Here is a 26108-nt window from a genome sequence, read left to right on the forward strand (position 1 = left end):
GGGGTTGGTGGGTCTTAGAAGTAGGCAGTGGTCCAAGGAGGTTAAAAGTCTGAGAGGAGGAGGTTGAACCACAAGGGTATAAGAGGCTGGGCAAGGGGACAACAGCATAGGTTAGAGGCTGGGAGGGCAGGGGGGCAGGAGTTGCCAAAGCAGCCAAGAGAAAGTGTCAGGGGTCAGAGTGGGCATATTCTGTTTTGTTTTCTTTTCGTGGTGTTGGGAATTGAGCCCAGGGACTCACAGACTAAGCAGGTCCTGTACCACTGAGCTACATCCCAGTCCTGGGGAAGTAACCTAAACAGAACAAAAAACGTGAGATACAAAGGAGAACTTGTCAAGTTTAAAATTAAGAGCTTTCTCTTGGTGTGAAATGCATACAAAAATTTGGGAATATTGGAAGTGTTTTCTAAAACTGAGGTGTTCTAGATCTGTATATATGTGCAAGCTGGAGACCCAACACTTTCTTCTATATGTGAACCCAACAGAGAGCACTACTGTGTCTTTAAAACATGAGGTAGAACTTTCATGCCAGCACTACGGATGATGCCCCAAACTGAAGCCCCACACGGGCATCAAGGGAGGGATGATTTATAGCTGGAGTCCCATACAGTGGAATCCTGTCACTAACTGTGAAAATGCAGATAAGTTCAGAAGCATGTAAATTTTAGCTAAATACTGAAGAGTTATGCAATGTGATTTCATTTACACAAATTATAAAAGAGAAAAAAAGAGACTTATGTAGTTAGCTGTCACACAGTGGTCACCCAGGGACCATGATGGGAGAGGAGTGAAGTGGCATCAGTGAAGAGGACCTTGCTGTCTTTTTTGACATAGGAGCTGCATGCAGAGCTGTGTTTAGTTAAGTTAGTCAGATCTCATTGAGGAGAACTTTCACAGCCCGTGCATAAAATTATTTTATAAAACATGGGCAATTAAAAACTGAAAGAAGGTAAACAGATTAGTTTCAACAACCTTATATTGTCAATGTCGAGACTAAAAATTCTAAATGATTTACCCTATGACTAGTTTTCAAAAATATGCTGTAATTTCTGAGTGGTAAATATTTACCATCAAAGAAACAAGGGGTAAAATGTGGAATTATGAAAGTAATTTACACAGAAAAAATAGAATAAGAAAATAAAACAAGTGTCATGAAGAGCGCAAGATCTGTAGGTAAATTCTACCAAAGGATGTCTATGGTTATATGAAGATAAAAGACCAACTGCTCTTTTAAAGTCAAATACTATTTGATTGTATTTATTTGGATAGGTTTTCAAGAGAAAAGGCTGAGATAGGAGGCCTTATGGTACAAGGGGAGCATATCTGACTCCAGAAAAAGCTTAGATAAAAGAGTAGAAGTAAATAGATGAAAGATATATTTATTACATTGTAACCAGTTAATCAACTACAATGGTAAGATTGACATCAAATAAAATGGATTTTATGGTAAAAGAGATTTTTGTTGTTTTATGAGTCTTTTAAAATTGGAAATTTTTACTTCTGTGAAAATTTCTTAAATTGCTTCAGGGACAATCAACATCTTGACGGTACATGAATGAAAACATATGCAAATATACATGGGAATACAGTATACAAATGTGTGTTTTTGTGTGGCTATAGCCATCTTGACAAAGTAACTGATTTAATATTGCACTAGGAGTCTGTGTACAGGCAAAGCAAGGTGCAGAAGCTCTGGAGGCTCACCTCATGAGTGAAAAGGGGCTGAAAGCTGGCAGTCGCCCAGCAGTATTGTACCTGTGTTCATCAGGAATAAGCTGGGATTATAAATAACACCCAAGGAAACTTGAAAGATGCAGGAAATTGTATAAAAGACAAAGGTGCTTATCAGTAGAAGGATGGTTTTGTGTCATCATGGAATGTTAGCAGTGCTGCATGCAGTGAGGTTAGGGTTTTATCATGATGAACAGAACAGTTTCCAAAATTGCTTAGGCTGGTGATTTTTTTTTTTTTGTTACTACTATATTTTTTAGTAGTGTACATAAGAAAGTGAATGTTTACAAGGAGGTACAGGATCTAGCTCAGCATATGGAGGGACCCATGTAACTGGAAGCTTTCATGTTAAACTCTGCCAACCTGGAGTCCCCAGTAGTGATTGAGATGGCCTGGAAATGTTGAGGAGGCAGGTGCTGCACATGGACAAACCTCTACCCACCCTGTGAAGAAAGAAAAGTAGTTTCTATGTTTCAAACTAATGCTGCCACTGTCTGGGGAGCTCATCTACACAGGAGAGTTAACAAGTTGGCCATAATCAAGTGCTGAAGAATCAAGTCTGTGTGTCTTACCCTGCACCCAGTGAAGTAAAGGACCAGGTAATGGAGAAGAAGGGAGGAATTGCCCAGAGCTCCAACCACAGTCTGTGACAGGAAGATGATTCCTACAGCCACATCACTGGCTGCCATCCTGCCAGTTCCCTCCTGTGCTAGCAAGAGGGTCCGGCAGGGAACAGGACTGGGCTGCTCCTGTCCTGTCAACTAAAACCCAGCATTGCCTACTCACAGGAGTTTCTGCTCTGAAAATTTACTTTCATGTTTCTTCTTTTAAGGCTATTTCTAAAATATTTTTATGTGTATCTAAAGGCATTAATTGTGAATAAATCCCTGCTATGAAGGCAGCACATGGTGACTTCTTGAGTCTTCATGACAGAAGGCAGGCACTGAGATGACTTTCCAAAGAGGAGGAGAACTTGAGCACACTGGTTAGGGATCTAGATTTGTATTCTTATTAGGGACAGAGAAGGGTCCTGGAACTGGCTGAGGTGAAACAGTTCAGTGAACCACCAGGCTTCCCTAAAGGCTCAGACAATCCAGTTCTATATTTACTTTTGCTCTTCTACATTCCTTATGTATTCTAAACTAGTGGTATTTTATAACTTCTTATATTAATATGTTTCCATTTGCTTGTAAAGATTTATTGTATGGACTGGGCCGGGGTTGTGGCTCAGTGGTAGAGCACTCGCCAAGGATGTGAGGCATTGGGTTTGATCCTGACACCACATAAAAATAAAATATTGTGTCCATCTACGACTAAAAAATTATTTTAAAAAAAGGTTTATTCTATAGACCAATATCAATTGGGGGGGACATTTAGGTGTTTTAATAACTGCAGGTACACTGAAGGAACTCTAGCCCTGCAGGCACCTGTCCCATGGTGAGTTAGCTGAAGTGAGGCGGTATTGGCTGCACATCGGGACAGCTACTTCATGGTTGTGTGTTAGGAAAACAACACAATGGCACCTATTACAAGCATTGTGTCACAGTGATATATCATGTCCTAAGCTTTGGGACATGTTGCAACAACTGGTGATGAAAGAGTGGAGGGTAGAAGAAAATTCTTACTCTCTTCAGATGATACTCTTATGTGTTAACTAATAACTGACTTAAGGACAACTAGATAAAGGAAACAAGGTTGATCACTGATATTAGAGTAGGAATCCTATATGCAAACTGTCATATCCACGGCATGAAGTCTTGTGATTTAAAAACTTGAAGTAGTAGATTTTTGTCTATATTGTACATGTAAGAACACAAATACGGCTGTCTTTCAAAATGTACATATTGAAGAGGACTTCTTTATTTAGAACATATTTAGGTTAAAAAAGTTTAACACAGGTAGAGATTTCCTACATGTTTCCTGCACACTGCTAGCCTTCTCCTTATATGTAGCAAATGATGCATTTGCTACAATCAGGTGAATATTTTTTAATCAGGTAAAAACAAGACATCCATCTGATAACTGGTATTGCACACCTGTAATACTCATGCTATTTTCTTGAAATGTTACTTTCCATGTTAAGTGGGAAATGGCCTCACCATAGTCATAGAACACTGATGGTTTCAGGATTGGTACAGTTACTGTGTCTATTCTGTCTGTACCCAATGTAGACAAAACATTGTATTCCAGCAAACATCACTCAGATCACTTTCTACACAGGACTAGCAGATTCCTGTTAAGTTCTTGTTATAAGAAGCCTAAGTGACTATAGATCCAGCCCTTGAAATCTTGCACATTTAGGCTAGGTTTCCTCTCAGGGAGGCTGAGCAGCAGTCTGATTTTGAGGCAACACCTTCACACATCTTGAAAATCAGTGTTGTTTAATCCAACAAACTGTCACTAAAAATCACATTAAGTAAAATTAGGAGCCATCAGGGATTGGTGCATGGTCTGCCACCCCATTTCTCTTTAGAGCGTGAATCCATTCAGAAATTTTTCTTTTCTTGAGTAGCTTTAATATTTACCATGTGCATTCCAGAATCCTTTTTTTCTGATATGATCACTTATTCAGATTCTTAAAATGGATTTTCTATGACAATCTGCATTTCATACTGACATTGGAAATACTCACCTGGTTATTTATTTTACTAGGATGTTGATCTCAGAGCTGAGGCCTCTGTGACCAGGATGTGTGCTGCAGGGAGGCAGCCAGCTTCTGACGTGGGTCTGTGTCTGTGACCTTCCCTCTCCTTGGACCAATTAACCCTGATCCTGCAGCAGTAATGGGTGTGTAGGCTTGGGGAGCTGAGGACACTGCTGAAAACTTTCTCCCCAGGTGACACTTATCAAAAGTAATCATATGTTTTGGTAGTACCTCTTTATTTAAATTAGAGCTCTATATTTGTACATAGTAGTTGGGTTCATTTCAACAAACTCATACATGCATGGAGTTTGATTTCAGCTCATGATCCCTCTCCTTCTCCCTCCAGTCCTCCATCCACTCTTCCATTCTCCTTCCTCTACTAGGCTTCTGTTTACTTGCCTTGGTTCTTTCTACCTGTGCATAAAGATGAAATTCCCTGTGGTGTATTTATATATGCACACAGTATGATTTTTTAAAAATTCGTTCTGCATTGCCTCCCCTTTCCCAACTGTCTATTCTATCTATCCCTCTCTGTTATCCTGTCCTTCCCTCCCTCTTTCCTTTATTTTACCCTACCTTCCACATGTCAAGTTTCTGAGTTTGGCTTCTTTCATTCAGCATGATATTCTCCATTTTCATCCATTTATCAGTAAATGCCATAATTTCATTTATTTTTATGCCTGAGTAGAACTCCAGTGTGTGTGTGTGTGTACCACAATTCTTAGTCCGTTCATCTATTGACAGGATTTGGGTTGATTCTATAGTTTAGCTATTGTGAATTGTGCTGCTGTAAACATTGAGGTAGCTATTTCACTGTGGGATGCTGATTTTAGATCTTTTGGGATAATATCTTCGTAGCATCTCTTAATAGGATCCTGGAGAGTTTGGAGATACTTTTACTTCCAATAATCTGTGGTTACTGGAAGCAGACAGCATCCCACACCACGGAAGCACACAATACTGAGGTCTGTTATGTGTAGGACTGGCAGTGAGCTATGCATGTTCATTGTATTCTTTGCTTCCTTGAGTGGTTTTCTACCTCAAATTTAGTTGCTTCCTATTCATTTTCCTGAGTGGCACCATTCTTTAAGCTATAGGCAAGAAATAGAATGAGACAAAATACCTGGGATGGATATAAAAACTCACATATAAAAGAATGTGATGCTAATAATTCACCTTGGAAGCCATTGGACTCATCTGCACAAATACAAGTTAATTAATTTGGACTCATTTGTACAATTCAATGCCAATTCATACAAAATATTTTTAGGGAAATATACTCTACCAATATTAACTCCCATTACTGACAGGAAGGAGAAACAGAATTGTATTCATACAAGTAACAGCATGTTCTAAATGGGACCCTCACCGATGACAGCAGCAGGATCAGATGCTTTGACAGGCCAGATACACCATTTCTATAATGATAATTTGAGAGCCTCAAAGAGTGGCCACAGAAAAGGGGCCCTTTATATTATTTTTGATCCCGTCCAACCCTACAAGGACAATATTTATAGTAAATCATCTTAATAAATGCTGTGAGTTTGGCCACTTAGGTCAAGACCTAGGATATGAAATTGAGAATGTTTTAGGCATTAATACTACATAGATGTGAGACAGAACCAGTAAAAAAAAGAGGACATGATAAAAGAGATACATGGGGATAAGGTGGTGGTGCACATCTTGGGATGCTAACAAACAGAAGAAGAAAAGGGGCAATGGTTGTTAAATGTCCAGAAGGAGTTAACACGAATGGCTGGCTTTGAGGCCTTAAATGGACATGTATTACTGGACAATGTGTTACTGTGATACTCTAATTATAAGAAATTGAAAAAAATTGGAGGAAGCACAAGCAATAAAATGGTATCTCACATTAATGGATCAGGAGAAGCCACATTATTAAATGTCCATACTACCCAAAGTGAACTATAGGTTCAATTAAATCTCTCTCAAATCTCCATTGCAGTTTTTTTTTTCACTACAAAAGACCAAATCTATGATTGGAATGAAACCACAAAAGCTTATTAAAAAAAATAAAAGTGTGAGAACACAGCTAGAGATGTCATACCTTATCATACTATATAACAAAGACATTCTAAGGAAAGCATACAGGGATACCAATGAAATAGAATGCGGGACACCCAGAGCAGGGTCTTGCTTACATAGTCATCTACAGATGGCAAGAACATGCAAGGACGTCATAATACTCTCTTCAATAAGTGCATTTTGAAAAACCACACATCCACATCCAACAAATGAGATTGGATCTTTTTCTTCTATGGTACATAAAAACCTCTTTCAAATGGATGAAAGACTGAAATGTGAAATCTGGCACCATATAACTCCTAAAAGAATGTGGGATAAAGGACTATGTTATTGTCCTTACAATGTTCTTTCTCCATAAGGTACCAAACTTTGGACTATGAGAAAAACTGAACAAGTGGAGCTACGTTAAAATTAAAGGCTCCTGTGCATCAAAGGAGAAACCAGCAACATTTCCCCACTCCTCTCTTGCTGCAGTCTTGGCTGGGCACAGAATCACGAGCCACCACAGCTTTGTAGATTCAAGCAGCAATTCTTTATTCCTGAACTCACACCGGCCTCTACAAACACGTTCTGGGGAAATCCAAGTTCTGTCCACACAATTCACATCCCAAAATGCTTTCTCTCCACGAGAACTCAGCGGGAACTCAGGCAGCAGGCACGCCCTATTCCCAGCAGCAATAAACTTAAACCTCGAACTTCCCTAAAACCCATATTGTCTTAAACCAGGAATGCCCTAAACTTGTCTTAAACCCAAGGACGGGATACTCCCTAAAACCTGATCAGCTCTAAACCCGGATCTGCCCTGGTCCTTGAGCAAGGTCACCTTACTAAAGCATACATGCAATGTCCCAGCGAATGTCCTCTAAGCAACATGGGGTACGCTGGCAAGGAAATTTCGATGCGTCAATCCTACTTGGCAATGGCCCTCAGCACTCTCTTTGTTTTATTGTTTTTCTTTTACTGTTTGTTAAAATATTTCTTATGGTAACAATACTTAAGATTTATCATCTTACCAAATATTTAAATGTACAGCACATTTCTATTGACCATAAATCCTTGTTGTAAGGAAGCTTTCTAGAGCTTATTTATCCTGCTTGACTGAAACTTTATGCCCACTGATCAGAACTGCCTTCTCTCCAATCCCCTAGTTCCTAGCAACCACTGTTGCTAAGAATATAGCAAAATTAAGACACACTATGAGTGGGAGAAAATTCCAGAAGGCAAAATATCCTATGGAAAGTTGATATCTTCATGACAGAAGAAGTTCAAGGGTAAAAATAGGAATAATCCCATTACAAGTGAGTGAAGCACTTGAATAAAATGTTCCTAGAGCACATAGCTATGTGTAAAGGAGATCCACATCACTAATCATGAGAGGAATGCAAATCTAAATGACATTGTTATATATCCTACGCTGTTAGGATAGTTCTGGAAGTTCAAAATATACCAGTTGGTGAGAATGTTAGGGAATACAATCTTGGTACATATTTTGGTAGGAAATTCATAAGTCATTAAAAAAACATGGAATTTTTCTCAAACAGTGAAAAACAGAAATAACATGTGATCCACCAATCTTACATCAGGGTACAGAGCCAGAAGTCATCTGCACTCCCACACCATTGCAGCAATATTTACACAGCCACATGTGGAAACAAAAACCCTTTCATTTGCAACATCATGTATATGTCTGGAGGTTACCATGGTAGATGCAGCATGCCAGACACAGAACACCAAATGCTACACGATCCCAATTCTGTGCAAAACCTAAAGCTGTTGAAGTTAAGGAAGCAGAGAGTGAAAGGAGTCAGCCAGCAGGCAGTGTGGGGAAGTGGGAGAGGATCATCACCAGGTTCAGATTTTCAGCTAAAGCATGAGTGAACCCTGAAGACTGAATGCAGAGCATGGTCAGTGTGTGTTTAAGGATGGCAACAATATATATACAAACATGTACACTGTATATATACATACATGTACATACACATGAACTGTACATATACATGTATTACCTTGAATGTTAATGGCCTAATAAGCTCATCAATCCAAAGAAGTAGACTGGCAGATTGGATTTTTTAAAAAGACCCAACAATATGCTGCTTACAAAAGACTCATAAGAAAAGACATATATAGACATGAAAAGACATTAAGGTGAAAGGTTGGGAAAAAACATATCATGCACATGGGACATGTAAACAAGCAGTGGTTTCCATCCTCATATCAAATAAAGTAGACTTGAAGCCAAAGTTAGTCAAAGGGGATAAAGAAGGCCATTGCAGACTGACTAAAGGAAACAGACATCAACAAGACATAACAATTATAAATATATGTGCCCATAACTATGGAGCATCTACATTCATCAAACAAACTCTTCGCAATCTCAAGAGTCAAACAGATCACAACACAATAATAGTGGGCAACTTTAACACACCTCTTTCACCACAGGGTAGATCATGCAAACAAAAGCTAAACAAAACAACAACAACAAAAAATTATAGAACTCAGTAATGCAATCAATAATTTAGATTTAACAGACATACATAGTTCATTTCATCTATCAATGAGGGAACACACTTTCTTCTCAACAGCACATGGCTCCTTCTCTAAAATAGACCATATATTATGCCACAAAGCAACTCTAAGAAAATACAAAAAAAAAGAATAAAATAAAAAATAAAGATACTACCTGTATTCTATCAGATCATAGAATGAAACTAGGAATCAATGATAAAGTAAAAATAGAAGCTACTCCAACATTTGGAGACTAAATAACATGATACTGAATGAGCAGTGGATAGCAGAAGACATCAGAATGGAGATAAAATATCCTAGAGGTAAATGAGAACACCAATACAGCATATCAAAATCTCTGGGTCACTATGAAGGCAGTGGTAAGAGGAAAATTTATTGCATTGAGCTCATTCATCAAAAGAATAAAAAAAAAGTTAACAAATCAATGACAACATTACATCTCAAAGCCCTAGAAAAATAAAAACAAATTAACACCAAAAGTAGTAGAAGACAGTAAATAATTAAAATCAGAGCTGAAATCAATAAAATTGAAAAAAAAAATAAAAATTGACAAAGCAAAAATTTCTTTGAAAAAAATAAATAAAAATTGATGAACTCTTAGCCACACTAATGAAGAAGGAAGAAATTATTAACATACATGATGAAAAAGAAAATATCACAACAGACATTATTAAAATACAGAAGACAAATAGAAGTTATTTTGAAAACTTATACTCCAATAAGAAATAAATCTTGATGATACTGACAAATTTCTAGAGACATATGTTTTACCCAAACAGAATCAGGAGGACATATACAATTTAAACACATTGATTTTAAACAATGAAATAGAAGACAGCATCAAAAGTAGTAGAAGACAGTAAATAATTGATTTAGGAATTAGGAAAACTACTTCATTTACAATAAAAAAGTTGATTCCCAAGTATTTTCAAAAAAATACTTGGGAATCAACTTAACAAAAGAGGTAAAAGGCCTCTACAGTGAAAACTACAGAATGCTAAAGAAAGAAATTAAAGAATACCTTAGAAGATGAAAAAATCTCCTCTGTTCTTAGATAGGAAGAATTAATATTATCAAAATGATCACACTAACAAAAGCACTATACAGATTTAATGCAATTCCAATCAAAATCCCAATGACATTCTTCAAAGAAATAGAAAAAGCAATCATGAAATTCATCTGGAAAAATGAGAGACCCATAATAGCCAAAGAAATACTTAGCAAGAAGAGTGAAGCAGATTTACTACTTACAGATAGATAAGCAAGGGGCAGCAGAAGCTTAGGATGCATTCCAAGCTTGTCCACAGCACTCACGAAGGCTCCTCACAGAGGTCTTAGTTTCATCTGAACGTGCTCCACTTACACCACAGCTGGAGGACCCCAGGAAGTGGTCCTCCCTGGGTTTTATGGCCTAGAATCACATGACTCACTAAACCCTTAAAGGGTGTCCTGATTCCAGGGAAAATTAGAACCAGAGGCTGTGCTGTTCCATCTAGTCCCTTCCTGTCTTATCGTGTTACCTTCTCAGCACACTCTACAGTTATCCTGAGAACTACAAATGAAAAACGTGCACTGTGAAAAGGTGGTTCCAAGGTGACTTGGAGAATGGTTTGTAGTCACTCCTGAGGTTATGATCGGTTACATGGGGTTTAAAGATGGTACTAAGACAACGGATTGCCTGATCTCAAGAAAGGGGATGCTCAAATAATCTGGTTGACCTAGTGTATTTACATGGCCCCTTAATGCAGAAGGCACAGAGTGGCAGCTGAAGAGACAGTCAGAGATCAGAAGCATGAGAGAGATTTTTCATATTATTACTGACACTGAAAATGGTAAGTATGTGAGCACTCAATGAATCTGTGAGAAAGAAATGAATATTTTAAATTAATTTATTAATTTATTATTATTAGTAGTAGTAGTAGCAGCAACAGTGTCAGGTATTGATTCCAGTGGTTCTTTACCACTGAGCTACTTTCCCATCACTTATTTTTATTTTGAGTAAGGATGTTGCAAAGTTACTTATGTTGAGGCTTACCTTGAAATTGTGATCCTCCTACCTCAGCCTCCCAGGCCACTTAGGTTACAAGTGTACACCATTCTGCCCAGCTAAGTTTATTTATTTTTATCTGATTCTTTAAAAAATGTACATATTTATAAGGTACCACAGGATATTAGAATACAGTGTGCATATTTGTCAATCTTCAAATCAGAGTAAGCATATTTATTTCCTCAAACAGCTAGAATAACTCATGGCAAAAACTCTCAAAATATTTTCTCAGACATTTTAAAATACAGAATATCTTATGACTAATCAGAAAAAAATATTTAATGCAACATTTTCAGAACACATTGAAATTCATTGTTTGCTTCTTTAAAAAGACTTAAATCACTATCAACACCTAAAAAGCTGATTCTGATAGTTCGCTGATGTAAATTCTCAAGGTATGAATTGATGTCTTTGAAGAAAATGAAGAAGAACTTCTCATAGGTTTTATATTAGCATACTATGTTTAACAGAATATAAATTATTAACTCTAAAAAAGGACATATCAAATGATATTTACTAAAATAGGAGAACCTACTTGGTGGAAATTCATACAAACGTTTGGTAGACTCTTTTATCAATATATCCTAATGCCAAGTAGGTATAAAACTTGACCCCTGAATGCAGCATGACACACACACCAACAGAAATTCATATAATTATCATCAAATCACATTGTGAACCTGCATGAGAGTTGTCATCATGATACATTATATTTATGTTTTTCTGTTGCAATAACCAAAACCTAAGTCTGGGTAACTTGACAAAGAAATTTGTTTCACTGAAGTTCTGGAGAGTCGAGAACACTGTGCCAGCCTCCACTCGGCTTGATGAGGGCCTCACAGCAGATGGAATCACAATGGTGGGAGCACTTGCAGAAGAGACCACAGAGAAGGACAAGGAGCAAGACAGTGGAGACAGCTGCACTTGCTGTAAGAAAACTCATTCTCGTGGAAGCTGATATATTCCATGAGATCATCATTTATCCCCTCCAGGGTGACCTCCCAACCTTCTTCTCCTTGCCTTCACTTCTCAAAGATTCCACCATCTCCAACACTATCACACTGGGGGCAAGGATTCCCACACATGGAACTTGGGGGAAAAATTCCAATCATATCCATACCATAGCACTCATGTGTCATGAGAGGAAGGACAAATTATTTGATATTTCTGCAGTAGAATTCTATCACTGACCACATGTGAAAATACAAACTTTAATGCTTATCAAATTTTCAAAGTCAAATATAAAAGTGTTCATGCTAAACAGTTCCCTTTATAGAAAGTAAAAAAAAAAAAATGAAAGTGATCTATCTATCTAGATGTCACATGCTTGTCCCTCTTGAACATAATTATAGTACAGGCATGAAGACAAAGAAATTTGACAAAAAATTGATAGGATTGTACTTTGATGTGTGGCTGAATGCAAGGCATAGTGTGTGTTCTTTATAAAATATAATTGAGCAATTTATGCCTGAATTGTACATAAGACCATTTTGAAGGTACATAACAGTAATTTAAAAACCATTTGTAATGATAAAAAACAGTACCTCATGTCATAAATATAGATTCATAGTAGACAAATGAAAAATTCATTCAACATCTTCTAACAGAATAAGCCAGCAGAATAGCAAGAAAATGTGAAAGTTGATTTTATGTGAAATCACTTTGAAATAGTTCCATAGTTATTAAATATAAAATTCACATTTGACACATAAAATTTTACGGAATTATCACTTGATGGAAAATAACAAAGTGAAATGCATGCGCACATGCTCGTATTCACAAATGCACATACAAACTCACATGCACACATTTATAACATATAAATGTAGGTGTGTAAACCACCACTCAGGTGATATGACTAATCCAGTGCTTATATTTTTGTGGATAAGAATGAGTAAACAAGGGCTGGGGTTGTGGCTCAGTGGTAGAGCGCTTGCGTTGCATGTGTGAATCCCTAGGTTTGATCCCCAGCACGACGTAAATAAATGAATTAAATAAAGATATTGTGTCCATCTACAACTAAAAAAAAATTTTAAAAAAGAAAGATTAAAAAAGCATAAACTGTGCAAAACTTTACAGTTTACATGTTCATAAATTTGGGATTTAAAAAAATTTTATACAGGCAAAACAGAGCCGGGATGCACTGGAGTATCTGCTCATGAGTAGGAAGGGGCTGACAGCTGGAAAACACCCAGAAACTATTGCAGCTGTGTTCACCAAGAACCTGCTGGGATTAGACAAAAGAGTCACACAAACCTGAAAGATGCAGGAAAGTGTGTAAAAAGATGCAAAACTGCTCACTAGGAGGAGGATGGTTTTGGTGGCTCTGGTCTCGGGGAGGACCTGGGGGAGCTGGTCTTGTGAACATGCTGCATTCTCTGCTTGTGCCTGTGCAGGATGAGCATCATGGAGCTGCTGGCCCAGAGCATGAGCCCCACACACAGGACTTCAGGGAATGTCACCAATGCTGCAAAGAATGAGTCTATGGTCATATCAGGACGAATGGCAGAACAGTATCCAAAATCTTTTAGGTCTGTTATTGTTGTGTTGCTCCATTTTCCAGTCATGTATATGAGAACAATGATATTTATAAGCATATACAGAATCCAGCTTAGGTGTATGGAGGATCCAATGTACCTGGGAGCTTTCACTTTAAGTCCTGCCCATCTAGAGTCCTTCGGGCTGATGGTGGTGACCTGGAAGACACTCAGGAGACACATGATTACAATGGACACACCCCTGCCCACCCTTAAAACATAGAAAAGCAGTTTGCATTTAATATTACCAAGGAAAAATTTGAAAATGAAAGATGCCATTGTCTGGAGAACTCCTTTACACAGGATAGTTAACAAGTTGGCCACAATCAAGTGCTGAAGAATCAAGTCTGTGTGTCTTACCCTGCACCCAGTGAAGTAAAGCACCAGGTAATGGAGGAGAAGAAAGGAATTGTCCAGAGCTCCAACCACAGTCTGTGCCAGGAAGATGATGCCTACAACCACATCACTGCCTGCCATCCTGCCAGTTCCCTGCTGTCCCATCTAGAGGGTCCTGCAGAAAGAGGAAGCCTGGGCTGCACATGTCCTTTCAACAAAAACCCATCATTGCCCACTCTCCTGAGGTTCCACTGTGAAAATCTACTTAAAGTTTTTCGTTTACTAGGCTATTTCTAAATGGTTTCTATACATTTTTAAAAACATGAATGACGCACCCTTTGCTGCTATGTAGGGAACACATGTGGTGAGACTTCATGGATCTTCAGAACCTAGCTAGGTACTGGGATGACTTTCTATAATGACCAGGAACTTGAACCTTCAGTGGTTAAGTGTCTATCCAAATTCAAATTCTGATTAGGGACATGGAAAGGTCTTGCAATTGGCTGAGTGGAAACAGAGATTTCAGTGAACCACCATCCTAAACGCTTTTTATCTCTGTTCTTCAAACAATCCAGTTCTATATTTACTTTTGTTTTTCAACATTCCTGTTATATGCTAAATTAATAGTATTTTATAATTTCTTATTGTAATATGTTTTGATGCTTACAATGACTATAGAATACTATACACCAATATATATTATTAGGAAATACTTAGATATTTTAATATCTGTAGATGCACTGAGGGAACTAAAGCACTGCAGATGGCTGCCATGTGGTGATTTATGTGCAACAGGCAGAGCTGACTCTACATCAGGGCGGCTATCCCGTGAGTCACATGGCTGTGTGTTAGGAATAAAGAGCAACAGCACCTATCACAGGAATTTGTGACAACCTCATGCCATGCCAAGCTTCAGGACACAAGGTACCAACACCCGATAAGAGAGTGTAGAGTAGAAACAAAATGTTATTGATTTCAGATGATACATGCATGGGTTAGTTAACACCTGAGTTAAGCAAAACTGTTAGCAAAGAGCAAGATTGGTGAGTGATATTACACTATGCAATGTGGCCAAGGTACAGACTGAAGCCTTGTGCTTTTAAAAAACTGCAATAATTAATTTTCAATTTAGAGATCAAATTAGTAGATTAATTCTTTAGCACAGTTTTATGTTCATGTAAAACTGAGCGGAAGGTGAAGAGATCTTCCACGTGCCCCCACCAAAATGCAGGTCTGCTCCACGGTCATACCCTAAACCATTGTGCATTAGATACCATGCAGAGAATGTTTTTAAACAGAAGCAGGGTGATAGACATCTGGCAGATAATGCTGGAATACCATGATAATTTAGCTCCTTTTTCATACAGGTTGCTTACCAGGCTAAGATGTAAGTAGGCTCACCATTACCATAGAGCACTGATGGTTTCAGGACTGTCCGCATTAACTGCACCCTGCCCAGAGTCACAGAAAACATTCAGCTCAAGCATCACCATCAATCACTTCCCACACAGGGCTAGAGGATTCCTGTGAACTTTCTACCCCATACAACAGGCACAGAAAGACTCTTGGTCCATCTCTAGAATCCAGGCTAGGATTCTTATCATGGAGGCTGAACAGGAGACTGATTTTAAAACATTCTCCTTCTGAACCTTGAGAATCAGTTTTCGGTTTTACTTAGATTAAACCACACCAATCACTGTCAGTGAGGATCACATTAGTTAAATTAGGAGCCATAAGTAAGGAACTGGGGCTGGGGTTGGAAACCCATTTATATTTTCTGTCTTGAGTCCATTCTTCAGTAAGTGTTCTACTTTCTCTGTGGCTCTGAAATGCTCTTGGATTCAATCCAGAGTTCCCTGTTCTTACGTGATCACTTACCCAGACTCCTGAGATGGTCTTCCCTCCAGATGCTGGTCTCACACTGCCATTGCCTTACTCAGCAGGCTTTCTCTTTACCAGGATGGTGACCCCAGTGCAGAGGCCTCTGTGAATAAGACACCTATTGCAAGGAGGCTGCCAGCTTTTGAGATATGGGTCTCATACTGTGACCTCCCCTCCCCTCAGACCTGGTGTCGTCACTGTGCCTCTAGTAGCAATGGACATACAGGTTTGGGAACTTGAGGACACTGCTGAAAACTGTCTTCCCAAGGGACACTTACCAAAAACAATTATAAGTTTTCTCATAACCTGTCTTAAGGGGATCCAGAGTGTTTGGAGTGGCCCTTCCTTATCCAGGGTCCCTGAAGGTGGAGAGGATCTCACTTGGAAGGGGCAGGACACTGATGTCTGTCTTGTGAAGGACTGGCAGTGAGCTATGCATATCCTGTTGGATTCCTTGCTTCCCTGAGAAGTTTTCTACCCCAAACCAAGTGACATCCTGTTCTTCATTTCCCTGAGTGGCACCATCATTGAAGGTATTAGCAGAGAAATGGAATGAGTGAAAATACCTGGGAAGGGTTTTCAGAGACACAAGTAAAAACAGAATATGATGCTGATACTTCACCTAGGACGTTATTGGACACTTCTACACAAAAAACAAGTCAAGTTATTTGGACTCACTTGCATAATTTAATGACTGTACCTAAATTTTTAGCAAAATATAATTTTACCCCCATCGGCCCCTATTGGTGACAGGACCCATAGCAGAAACAGAGAAGCTTGAGAAGTTTTTCACATACATAAAAACCCCAGGGTAAGATTGTTTAGTAGGATGTTTGTATAGATCAGACAAGCAGTCCTAGTTACTTAAGAACATCAAATGGTGCTGAGCGTGGTGGTGCAGGCCTGTGACCCCAGTGCCTCACGAGGCTAAGGCAGTAGGATCTCGAGTTCAAAGGCAGCCTCGTCAAATTGAAGCACTAAGCAACTCAGTAAGAACCTGTCTCTAAATAAAATACAAAATAGGGCTGGTGATATAGCTCTGTGGCCAAGTACCCCTGAGTTCAATCCCCAGGACCTCCCAGAAAGTCAGAGAGTTACCTTTAAAAATTGTGCACCATTTTTTATGTGCAGGATTTTCAGTAATTAGTGCTTTGTTGCTCTGGTAAGAAACAGGAAGTATTAGTTGAAATTGACTCTGTCTTTTATTTATTTTATTCTAATTAGTCATAAATGACAGCAGAATGCATTACACTTCATATTACATATGTAGAGCACAATTTTTCATATCTCTGGTTGTATACAAAGTAGAGTCACACCATTCATGTCTTCACACATGTGCTTAGGGTAATGATGTCCTTCTCATCCCACCATATTTTCTACCCCCATGCCCCTCCCTTCCCCTCCGATCCTTTTGCCCTATCTAGAGTTTATCGATTCCCACAAGTTCCCCACTTACCTGCATTATAAATCAGCATCCTTATATCAGAGAAAACGTTCAGCATTTGTGTTTTGGAAGGATTGGCTAACTTCACTTAGCATTATATTCTCCAACTCCATCGATTTACCTGCAAATGCCATGATTTTATTCTCTTTTAATTCTGAGTAATATTCCATTGTGTATATATGCCAAAGTTTTTCTATCCATTCATCAATTGAAGTGCATATGGGTTGGTTCCACAATTTAGCTATTGTGAAATGTGTTGCTATAAACATTGATGTGACTGAATCTCTGTAGTATGCTGTTTTTAAGACCTTTGGATATAAACGGAGGAGTGGGATAGCTGGGTGAAATGATGGTTCCATTTCAAGTTTTCTAAAGATTCTTCATACTGCTTTTCATATTGACTTAGCCAATTTGCAGTCCCACCAACAATGTATGAGTGTGCCTTTTCCCCACATCCTCGCCAATACTTATTGTTGTTTGCATTCTTGATAACTGCTATTCTGACTGGAGTGAGATTAAATATTAGAGTAGTTTTGATTTGCATTTCTCTAATTGCTAGAGATGCTAAATAATTATATATATATACATATATAAATTTCTTCTGAGAAGTGTCTGTTCAGTTTCTTGGACCGTTTATTGATTGAGTTATTTGTGTTAAGGTTTTTGAGTGATTTATATATCCTAGAGATTAGTGCTGTATCTAATGTGCTTGTGGTAAAGATTTGTTTCTCATCTATAGGCCCTCTATTCACATCACTGATTGTTTCTTTTGCTGAGAAGCAACTTTTTAGTTTGAATCCATCGCATTTATTGAATTTTGGTTTGAATTCTTGCACTATAGGAGTCTTATTAAGGAAGTTGGGGCCTAATCTGACATGATGGAGATTTGGGCCTACTTTTTCTTCCATTAGGCACAGAGTCTCTTGTTTAATTCCTAAGTTCTTGATCCACTTTGAATTGAGTTCTGTGCATGATGAGAAATAGAGGTTTAATTGCATTTTGTTACATGTGATTTCCAGTTTTCTAAGCACCTTTTGTTTAAGAGGCTATCTTTTCTCCAATATGTTTTTGGTGCCTTTGTCTAATATAAGATAACTGTAGTTATGTGAGTTAGTCTCTGTGTCTTCTATTCTGTACCATTAATCTACAGGTATATTTGGGTGCTAATATCATGTCATTTTTGTTACTATTGCTCTATAGTATAATTTAAGGTCTGGAATAGTAATGCCACCAGCTTCACTCTTCTTGCTAGGGATTGCTTTAGCTATTCTGGGTTTCTGATTTTCCAGAGGAATTTCATGATTGCTTTTTTACTTGTATGAGGAATTTCATTGGGATTTTCATTGAGATTGCTTTGAATCTATATAGTGCTTTTGGTAGTATGGTCTTTTTGACAATATAAATTCTGTCTATCCAAGAACAAGGTAGATCTTTCCATCTTCTAATGTCTTCGTTAATTTCTTTGTTTAGCGTTCTTAGTTTTCATTGTAGAGGTCTTTCACCTCTAATTGATTCCAAGTATTTTTTTTTTTTGGATTTTATTTTCAGTCTATTGAAAATGGCGTGGTTTTCCTAGTTTCTCTTTTGAGGATTTGTCACTGGTATATGGGAATGCCTTTGATTTTTAGGTGTTGATTTTAAATCCTGCTACTTTGCTGAATTCATTTATTAGCTCTAGAAGACTTCTGGTAAAATGCTTTGGGTCTTCTAGGATAGAATCATATTATTGGCAGATAGTGATATTTTAAGTTCTTCTTTTTCTATTCATATCCCTTTAATTTCCTTCATCTGTCTAATTGCTTTGGCCAGTGTTTCAAGAACTACGTTAAATAGAAGTGATGAAAAAGGGCATCCTGTCTTTTTCCAGTGTTTAGAGGGAATGCTTTTAATTTTTCTTCATTGAGAATGATGTTGGCCTGGGGCCTAGCATAGATAGCTTTTACAATGTGGAGATATTCTCCTGATATCCCTAGTTTTTCTAATGTTTTGAACATGAAGGGGTGCTGCATTTGTGAAATGCTTTCTCTGCATCTCTTGAGATGATCATTTGATTTTTATCTTTGAGTTTATTGATGTGATGAATTACATATATCAATTTCCATGTTTTGAGCCAACCTTGCATCTCTGGGATGAACCCTACTTGATTGTGGTGCACTATCTTTTTGATATGTTTTTGTATTTGATTTTTCACAGATGTACTTGTCAACTATACCTTGGGGGAAGCTGGGCAGTGGGGACGACTCTATATCATCTCCCCAGATCCTAAAACCAGGCTAGGGCTGATTGCCTTCTGTTGGATTTCCCTAGGGGTATGTCCTGAAATGCACACTCTGCTCCTCTTTTGCCAGGTCTGAAGAAGGGCCAGCTCTCTAGTGGAGAAGCTTTCACTCACTCTCCACTGGGGAGTGCTCAGAGAGGGAAGTGAGGCAGGTGGAGCGTCTGGAAAGCTTGGTGGGCAGTCGGGCTGGCCCATGGACGAGGGGCCCCATCAGCTGTGGGCAGACCTGCAGAGGAGCCCTCACAGTTACCAGTAGTGCTCAGAACTTCTCATTGCTGCTCACACTCTCCTAACCACTCACTGCACCTCATCCTCAGTGTTGAAGGTGGCACAGGAGGAACAGGACTCTTGGTCAGTGGGCCACCAACTGTTTATACATTTTTCTCTCCCCCATGGAAAAACAGGAAGCCTTCACTGCTGTGCCCCGCTGGGGAAGAAGAATAAATATAAAGGGGAAATGGAATTTCTTAACCCTGAAGACTGGCTATTTTTGTTTGTTTGTTTTACTCCTCAGTGGGGAGTTGACAAAAATCAAAGCTTTTTCAAGAGATTAAGATTAAAAACCTCCTATTCTGCAATCTTTGCTAAATCACTTCACCTAATGTGTTATATTTTAAAAATGTCAAAACAAACAAAAAGACAAAACCCACCCACACACACACACAAAAAAAAAACACTTCCACTGTGTTCGTGGTGGGATTTTAAAATTTTGAGATATAAAATTTCTTCAGGAGCAAGTACTAGCTGTGGAGGAGCCCTGAGCTCTGATATTATTGAGAACATTTTGGAAGAGGAAAGAAATAAAAATAATCAAAATTGACGTTGTCTTTTTGACTTATCAGAAACATCTGAGGCTCTTTCTGGTATTATAAGAGAAAAGAATTTTTATCTTCCTTCATACTTTTTGAAGCTATTGCTCATCTGATACTACCCACCTTTCCAGAATTAAAAAAAAAAAACCCTTCTGCTAAAAATAACAAAACAAACTGTAAAGCAGCTTTGAAAGTCGAAAGCTTCCAGATTATAAGAGAACCACTAGGAAATGACAGTTTATGTCAGAAAATCTAATTTTGTATTTTTAGCTTTTGTATTTTTTCCATGGAAAAATAAATTCCATGCATTTTGAATTGAGGCATCCTGCACTTGTTTGTCACTTGTTTTCTGATAAATGGCAATTTAAAAAAATAAGTAATACGTGAGTGTCTAATTCAGATTGTTTGGGTAGTTCTAAGTGGGTGCTATGATGCATAAGCAGCATTTTGAAAAAATTTTCAAGACATACTGTCCATATAGAGTGATTCAGTTTTGTACCAGCTGTGATGTGCTTACCATGTGGTTGTTCACTAGGAAACTTCCACACAATGTGCATATTTGGTGATTTTCCAATCAGGCTAAACATACCTATTTCACAGTATACTTTATTACATTCAGGTTTTCTCTTCACTTTGCATTGATTTTTTTTGTACAGGGTGTCATTGTTTGTCAGCATGTGGACACTCAATTTCCCCTCGACCATCAGTTTAAAAAGTCGTCCTTTATCCAGTGCAACTTCTTAGCACTGCTGTGGAAGGTCAGTTAGTTGGCTATGGAGGCCTGAGCCCACTTCTGGGCTCTCTATTCTGTCCCACTGGTCTGTGTGTCTGACTTCATGCCAACACCTGGCTGTACTGATTCCTACAGATTTGCAGTGTATTTTAAAGTCAGGTTGCGTCACGCTATCTGCTTTGTTCTTTTTACTCAAGATTGCTTTGGGTATTCTGGTACTTTCAGGGTTCAAATAATTTTTTAAATTATTTTTAATAGTTATGTGAAGTCCAATGGATATTTTCATAGAGATTGAATTGTATCTGTAGATCACTGAAAATATCGTGGACACCTTAACTAAATTCATTTTTTCTAATCTATTTATATCTGATGTCTTTCCACAAATTGCATCTTCTTTAATTTGATTTTTTTTTTTTTTTATTGATTGTTCAAAACATTACAGAGCTCAAGACATATCATCTTTCATACATTCGACTCAATTGAGATTTGAACTCCCCAAATATGAATTCAGCAAAGTGGCAGGATATAAAATCAACACGCACAAATCAAAGGCATTCCTGTATATCAGCAACAAAACCTCTGAAATGGAAATAAGGAAAACCACTCCATTCACAATATCCTCAAAGAAAATAAGATACTTGGGAATCAACCTAACAAAAGAGGTGAAAGATTTATACAATGAAAACTACAGAACCTTAAAGAGAGAGATAGAAGAAGATCTCAGAAGATGGAAAAATGTACCCTGTTCATGGATAGGCAGAACTAACATCATCAAAATGGCGATACTACCCAAAGTTCTCTACAGGTTTAATGCGATGCCAATCAGAATCCCAAAGACATTTCTTGTAGAAATAGATAAAGCAATCATGAAATTCATATGGAAAAACAAAAGACCCAGAATAGCAAAAGCAATTCTAAGCAGGAAGTGTGAATCTGGAGGTATAGCGATACCAGAGCTCAAACTGTACTATAAAGCAATAGTAACAAAAACAGCATGGTACTGGTACCAAAACAGGCAGGTGGACCAATGGTACAGAATAGAGGACACAGAGACTAATCCACAAAGTTACAACTATCTTATATTTGATAAAGGGGCTAAAAACATGCAATGGAGGAAGGATAGCATCTTCAATAAATGGTGTTGGGAAAATTGGAAATCCATATGCAACAAAATGAAATTGAATCCCTTTCTCTCGCCAGCCACAAAAGTTAACTCAAAATGGATCAAGGAGCTAGATATAAAAACAGAGACACTGCGTCTGATAGAAGGAAAAGTTGGCTATGATCTACATATTGTGGGGTCGGGCTCCAAATTCCTTAATAGAACGCCCGTAGCCCAAGAGTTAATAACAAGAATAAACAAATGGGACCTACTTAAACTAAAAAGTTTTTAATTTGATTTTTAAAATCCATGTTTTAAAGTTTTCAATTCTTGGGTCAAATTTATTTTGAGACCATTTTTATAGCTATTGGAATGATATTGCTTTCTTGATTTCCATTTCATATAATTTGCTACTCAGTTTTGTGTGTTGATTTACATGCAGAAACTAAAATTGTTTATTAGCTCTAGTAGATTTTGAGAGTCTTTTGGTTTTCCCATATGTAAAATTATCTCATGTGGAAATACTGGCAGTTTGACTTCCTCTTGCCCAATTCAACTGCTCTGTATTTCTTTCTTTTGCTCAGGTTAGTCATAGCAGCACCACCACTTCTTGCTACCAATTTCTGTTTTAGTCAGATTTTTATTGCTGAGACCAAATACCCAAAAAGAACAACCTAGAGGAGGAAAAGTTTATTTTGGCTCATGGATCTCAAGTCTCAGTCCACAGGAGGCTGACTCCATTGCTGTGGGTTCAGGGGGAAGCAGAACACATGGGGAAGAGTGTGGTAGAGGGGAGCTGCTCCTCTCATTGTAGCAAGGAAGCAGAGGGACAGGGAGAGAAGGAGGGGCCACAGGGAAGGTGAATCAAAAATGAATTCCTTAGTAGTAATAAATTAGATAATTCTGCATTCTGCCATTGACTGCAGAACAAATTGACATTGAAGAATGTTTCAAAGAAATGCTCCCAATAAAAGAGGAAGCAGTGGTGGCATTTCTTCCAAAACTATAGCCTCCTTCTCTCCAGACAATTAAGACCACTATTCCTCCATGACACGTGTTCATGTGGAAATGTGTTAAGCTTGGAGTAAGTACAGAACTCAGGTAATAAGCTAACTTGTAATTTCAGTGAATATTTTCTGGATGGATCTAGGAAACCTGGCATCTGCACACTGCACTATTCCTCAGCCCTTAGCCACACTTTCTGATCCACATCTTATAGCTGGGGGCAATCCCTCTGTGACTTCCCAGGGCTGGGGTAGGTGCTCCTCAATGACATCTGGAATGTCACCCCAGGAGCAATCGTGTTTGCATGCACAGTAATGTGCAGATGGTGAAGTCTAGTCAGGAAGACAGAGTGCCAAGGCTCAGGACAGTAACAAAATGGTATTCTACCTTGGCTGATGAAGCCTGGCAGCAGGAGAGAGCCCATGGCAATGGGAGGCACCACAGAAGAGCAGCACCGAGGAAGAGCCTGTGGGCCTCAGCAGGGATTTTCTTAAACTGCCTCATCCCTTTTGCTGGAGAGCCTTGAATTTTCTCCTTCACTCCTGGGGATGCCAGCAGCCAGGTTGGGAGAAGATGTTGTCATATCATAAAGTTCCCATGACTTTTCCAGACACTCACATCAAAACAAAACAAAAATTGACATTTGACTTTTACTATATGTAAGACCATCTCACATGGAAACAGTGACAGTTTGACATGCTATTGCCCATTTTGAATGCCCTTTATTTCTTTCTCTGGAATTTTCACAATCATGAGGCACTGCTAAGACTACTTTATACAAAAAACAGGAGAATTTTGGCATGCAGAAGTTAAATGTGTGCCTGATTTTATTTTTATCTTTTTATCAGTGGTAGAGGGTAGTCTTAGAAGTGGCTGAGTGGTAATAGACAGTACCATAAACCACCCAACTTCCATCTAACTAGTGAGTGGATTGTACAAATGATCCAGTTCTCTCTCTCTCTCTCTCTCCCTCTCTTTCTTTTTTTTTCTGTTTTTTTTTTTTTTTTGGTGTGGTGCTGGGGATTGAACCCAAGGTCTTGTGCATGCAAGGCAAGCACTCTCCCAACTGAACTATATCCCCAGCAGCAAGTGATTCAGTTCTATATTTAGTTTTGTTTTATACAGAAGTTACCCTAGAGCCAGTGCTACATGGGAAGAAGATGTGCATGTAGCTGTGGTGAGGAGACCTAGTGATGAGGGTTAACAGATGAGGAGGACCCTCTTACAGCCTCAAGGCATCTGCAGCACCCTCTGTCTGCCTTCTTTGACACAGAGGAGGGTGTGTAGAAAGACCAAAGTGCACCTCACACAACATCTAGCTTATCCTAGAGGTAAACTGGCTCACCTATACATGTATGTATGACATGTATGTTTGTGCATGTTCAAATTAATCCTATTGGACACATAAGTGGGAGGATGCATTAAATGAAATCAGAAGTTATTTAAAGGTGTTTTGTGTGTAGAAATTGTTCAGGACCATGACTTTAACCTTTATTGAGTGAAAACTGTAGTTGAAAAAAGGAATTGCTAAAAGAGACATCAAGTATGTTATTTTTTAAGTCATTTGCAAGAATGGAAACTAGTTTTATGACCTGCTTATAGGTAATAGAGATAGTAGAAATGTAGTTCTAAATGTTTAACAAAGCAATCCTAATCCTGCTGATTGCTATCATCATAGATATTAGTTACCTTTCAAACTATCTCTTTACATTGATTAGGAATAAATGTCAATTGCTATTTGTTTTTGTTTTATTTATTATTTTATTTTTGCATAATATTCTGCTCAAGTTAGTCTACAACATCAAGAAGTGCCCTAATATGTAATCTTTTTCTTTCAAGTTTATCTGAGAAATGTAAATGTTATAATAGCATTATTTATCCTGACTCAATTCCAAAATGATTTCCTATGATTCTTCATGTTATAATTATTAAATGCATTTTTCCTTCTTTTTAAAAAGCATAATGGTAAAAATAGGAGGAAAAAGTGGGTTGAAATTAATACAAAGACTGTCAACCTCTTAGGAAATTTATCCTAAAGGTACATACGTGTAAACCAAGGGCATTGCTGTACACATCCCCAGCTGAGATGCCCACAATCACCGTGTCAACACATTGTAGAACATGCCTCCCAGAGCTGATCCCGTGCTCCACACACAAAGACTCTCTCATGTTGTACTGATGTCTTTCTGCTGCATTAACCAATCGTCTACAACTGGGTTCTGTATTAGGGATAGGGTCACTGATAGCTTCATGAGTGTGTCATGCTGTGGCTAGGAAGTTTCTGTGCTAGACACAGAATGCCTGGTTGCTGGGAAAAATTCTGTTCAGAGACACAGAAGGCCTAGCTGCTAAAGCAATGTCCTGCATGAGGAGGCTCTTTGTTAGAGTCCTCTCAGCCCCGACCTTGATCTCAGGCACACAGATCCTGGGAATAAAGGAACACCAAACAATAATGTAGTTGTGGCAATAATAACCTAAATAACCTATCAATATAAATAAAGCTTGGCAGTTTGGCCTCTCTGCCTTTCTGCCATCTTTCCTGCCTCAGCTTCTTGTCTCTGTCTCTTTTTATTTACCTTAAAGGATTCTGATAAAAGAATTTATTTAGCTCACAGTTCTAGAGATTCAAGAGCATGGTGCCAGCATCTGCTCAGCTCTGGTGAGGTCCTCACAGCCAGCTGAATCACAGTGGTGGGAGCATGTGCAGAAGAGACCTCAGGGAAGGACAGGGGTACCAGAGAGTGGAGACAGCTGCAGTCTATAGGACAACCCATTCTCCTGAGAGCATTACAGTATACTCCAGGAGACCATCACTTATCCCTTTAAGAGTGACCTCCCCAGGACCCGACTCCCATCTCCTTGCCTCCACCTCTCAAAGGTTCAGACATCCCAACACATCACACCAGAGCCAAAGCTTTGAAATCATAAATCTTTATAAAAAATTGTATCCAAATCAGAACACGAGTACATCAAGAAAGGAATGTTAAAA

General features: G+C 38.4%; 2 protein-coding genes across 2 annotated transcripts in view; one reads left to right on the forward strand and one right to left on the reverse strand.

Annotated features, from left to right (window-relative positions):
* The window catches only part of Ppp2r1a (protein phosphatase 2 scaffold subunit Aalpha), a 70003-nt gene that overhangs the window by 34683 nt on the left and 9212 nt on the right, over positions 1–26108 (forward strand). The gene's annotated exons all lie outside the window — the stretch shown is intronic.
* On the reverse strand, positions 13095–14047 carry LOC101975671 (vomeronasal type-1 receptor 4). Its single transcript, XM_005341801.4, is given in 2 exon segments — positions 13095–13330; positions 13333–14047. Coding segments are annotated over 2 exon segments (933 nt in total). The 5' UTR covers positions 14030–14047.

This window comes from Ictidomys tridecemlineatus, chromosome 15 (assembly GCF_052094955.1).
Source record: "Ictidomys tridecemlineatus isolate mIctTri1 chromosome 15, mIctTri1.hap1, whole genome shotgun sequence".
Taxonomy (NCBI): domain Eukaryota; kingdom Metazoa; phylum Chordata; class Mammalia; order Rodentia; family Sciuridae; genus Ictidomys; species Ictidomys tridecemlineatus.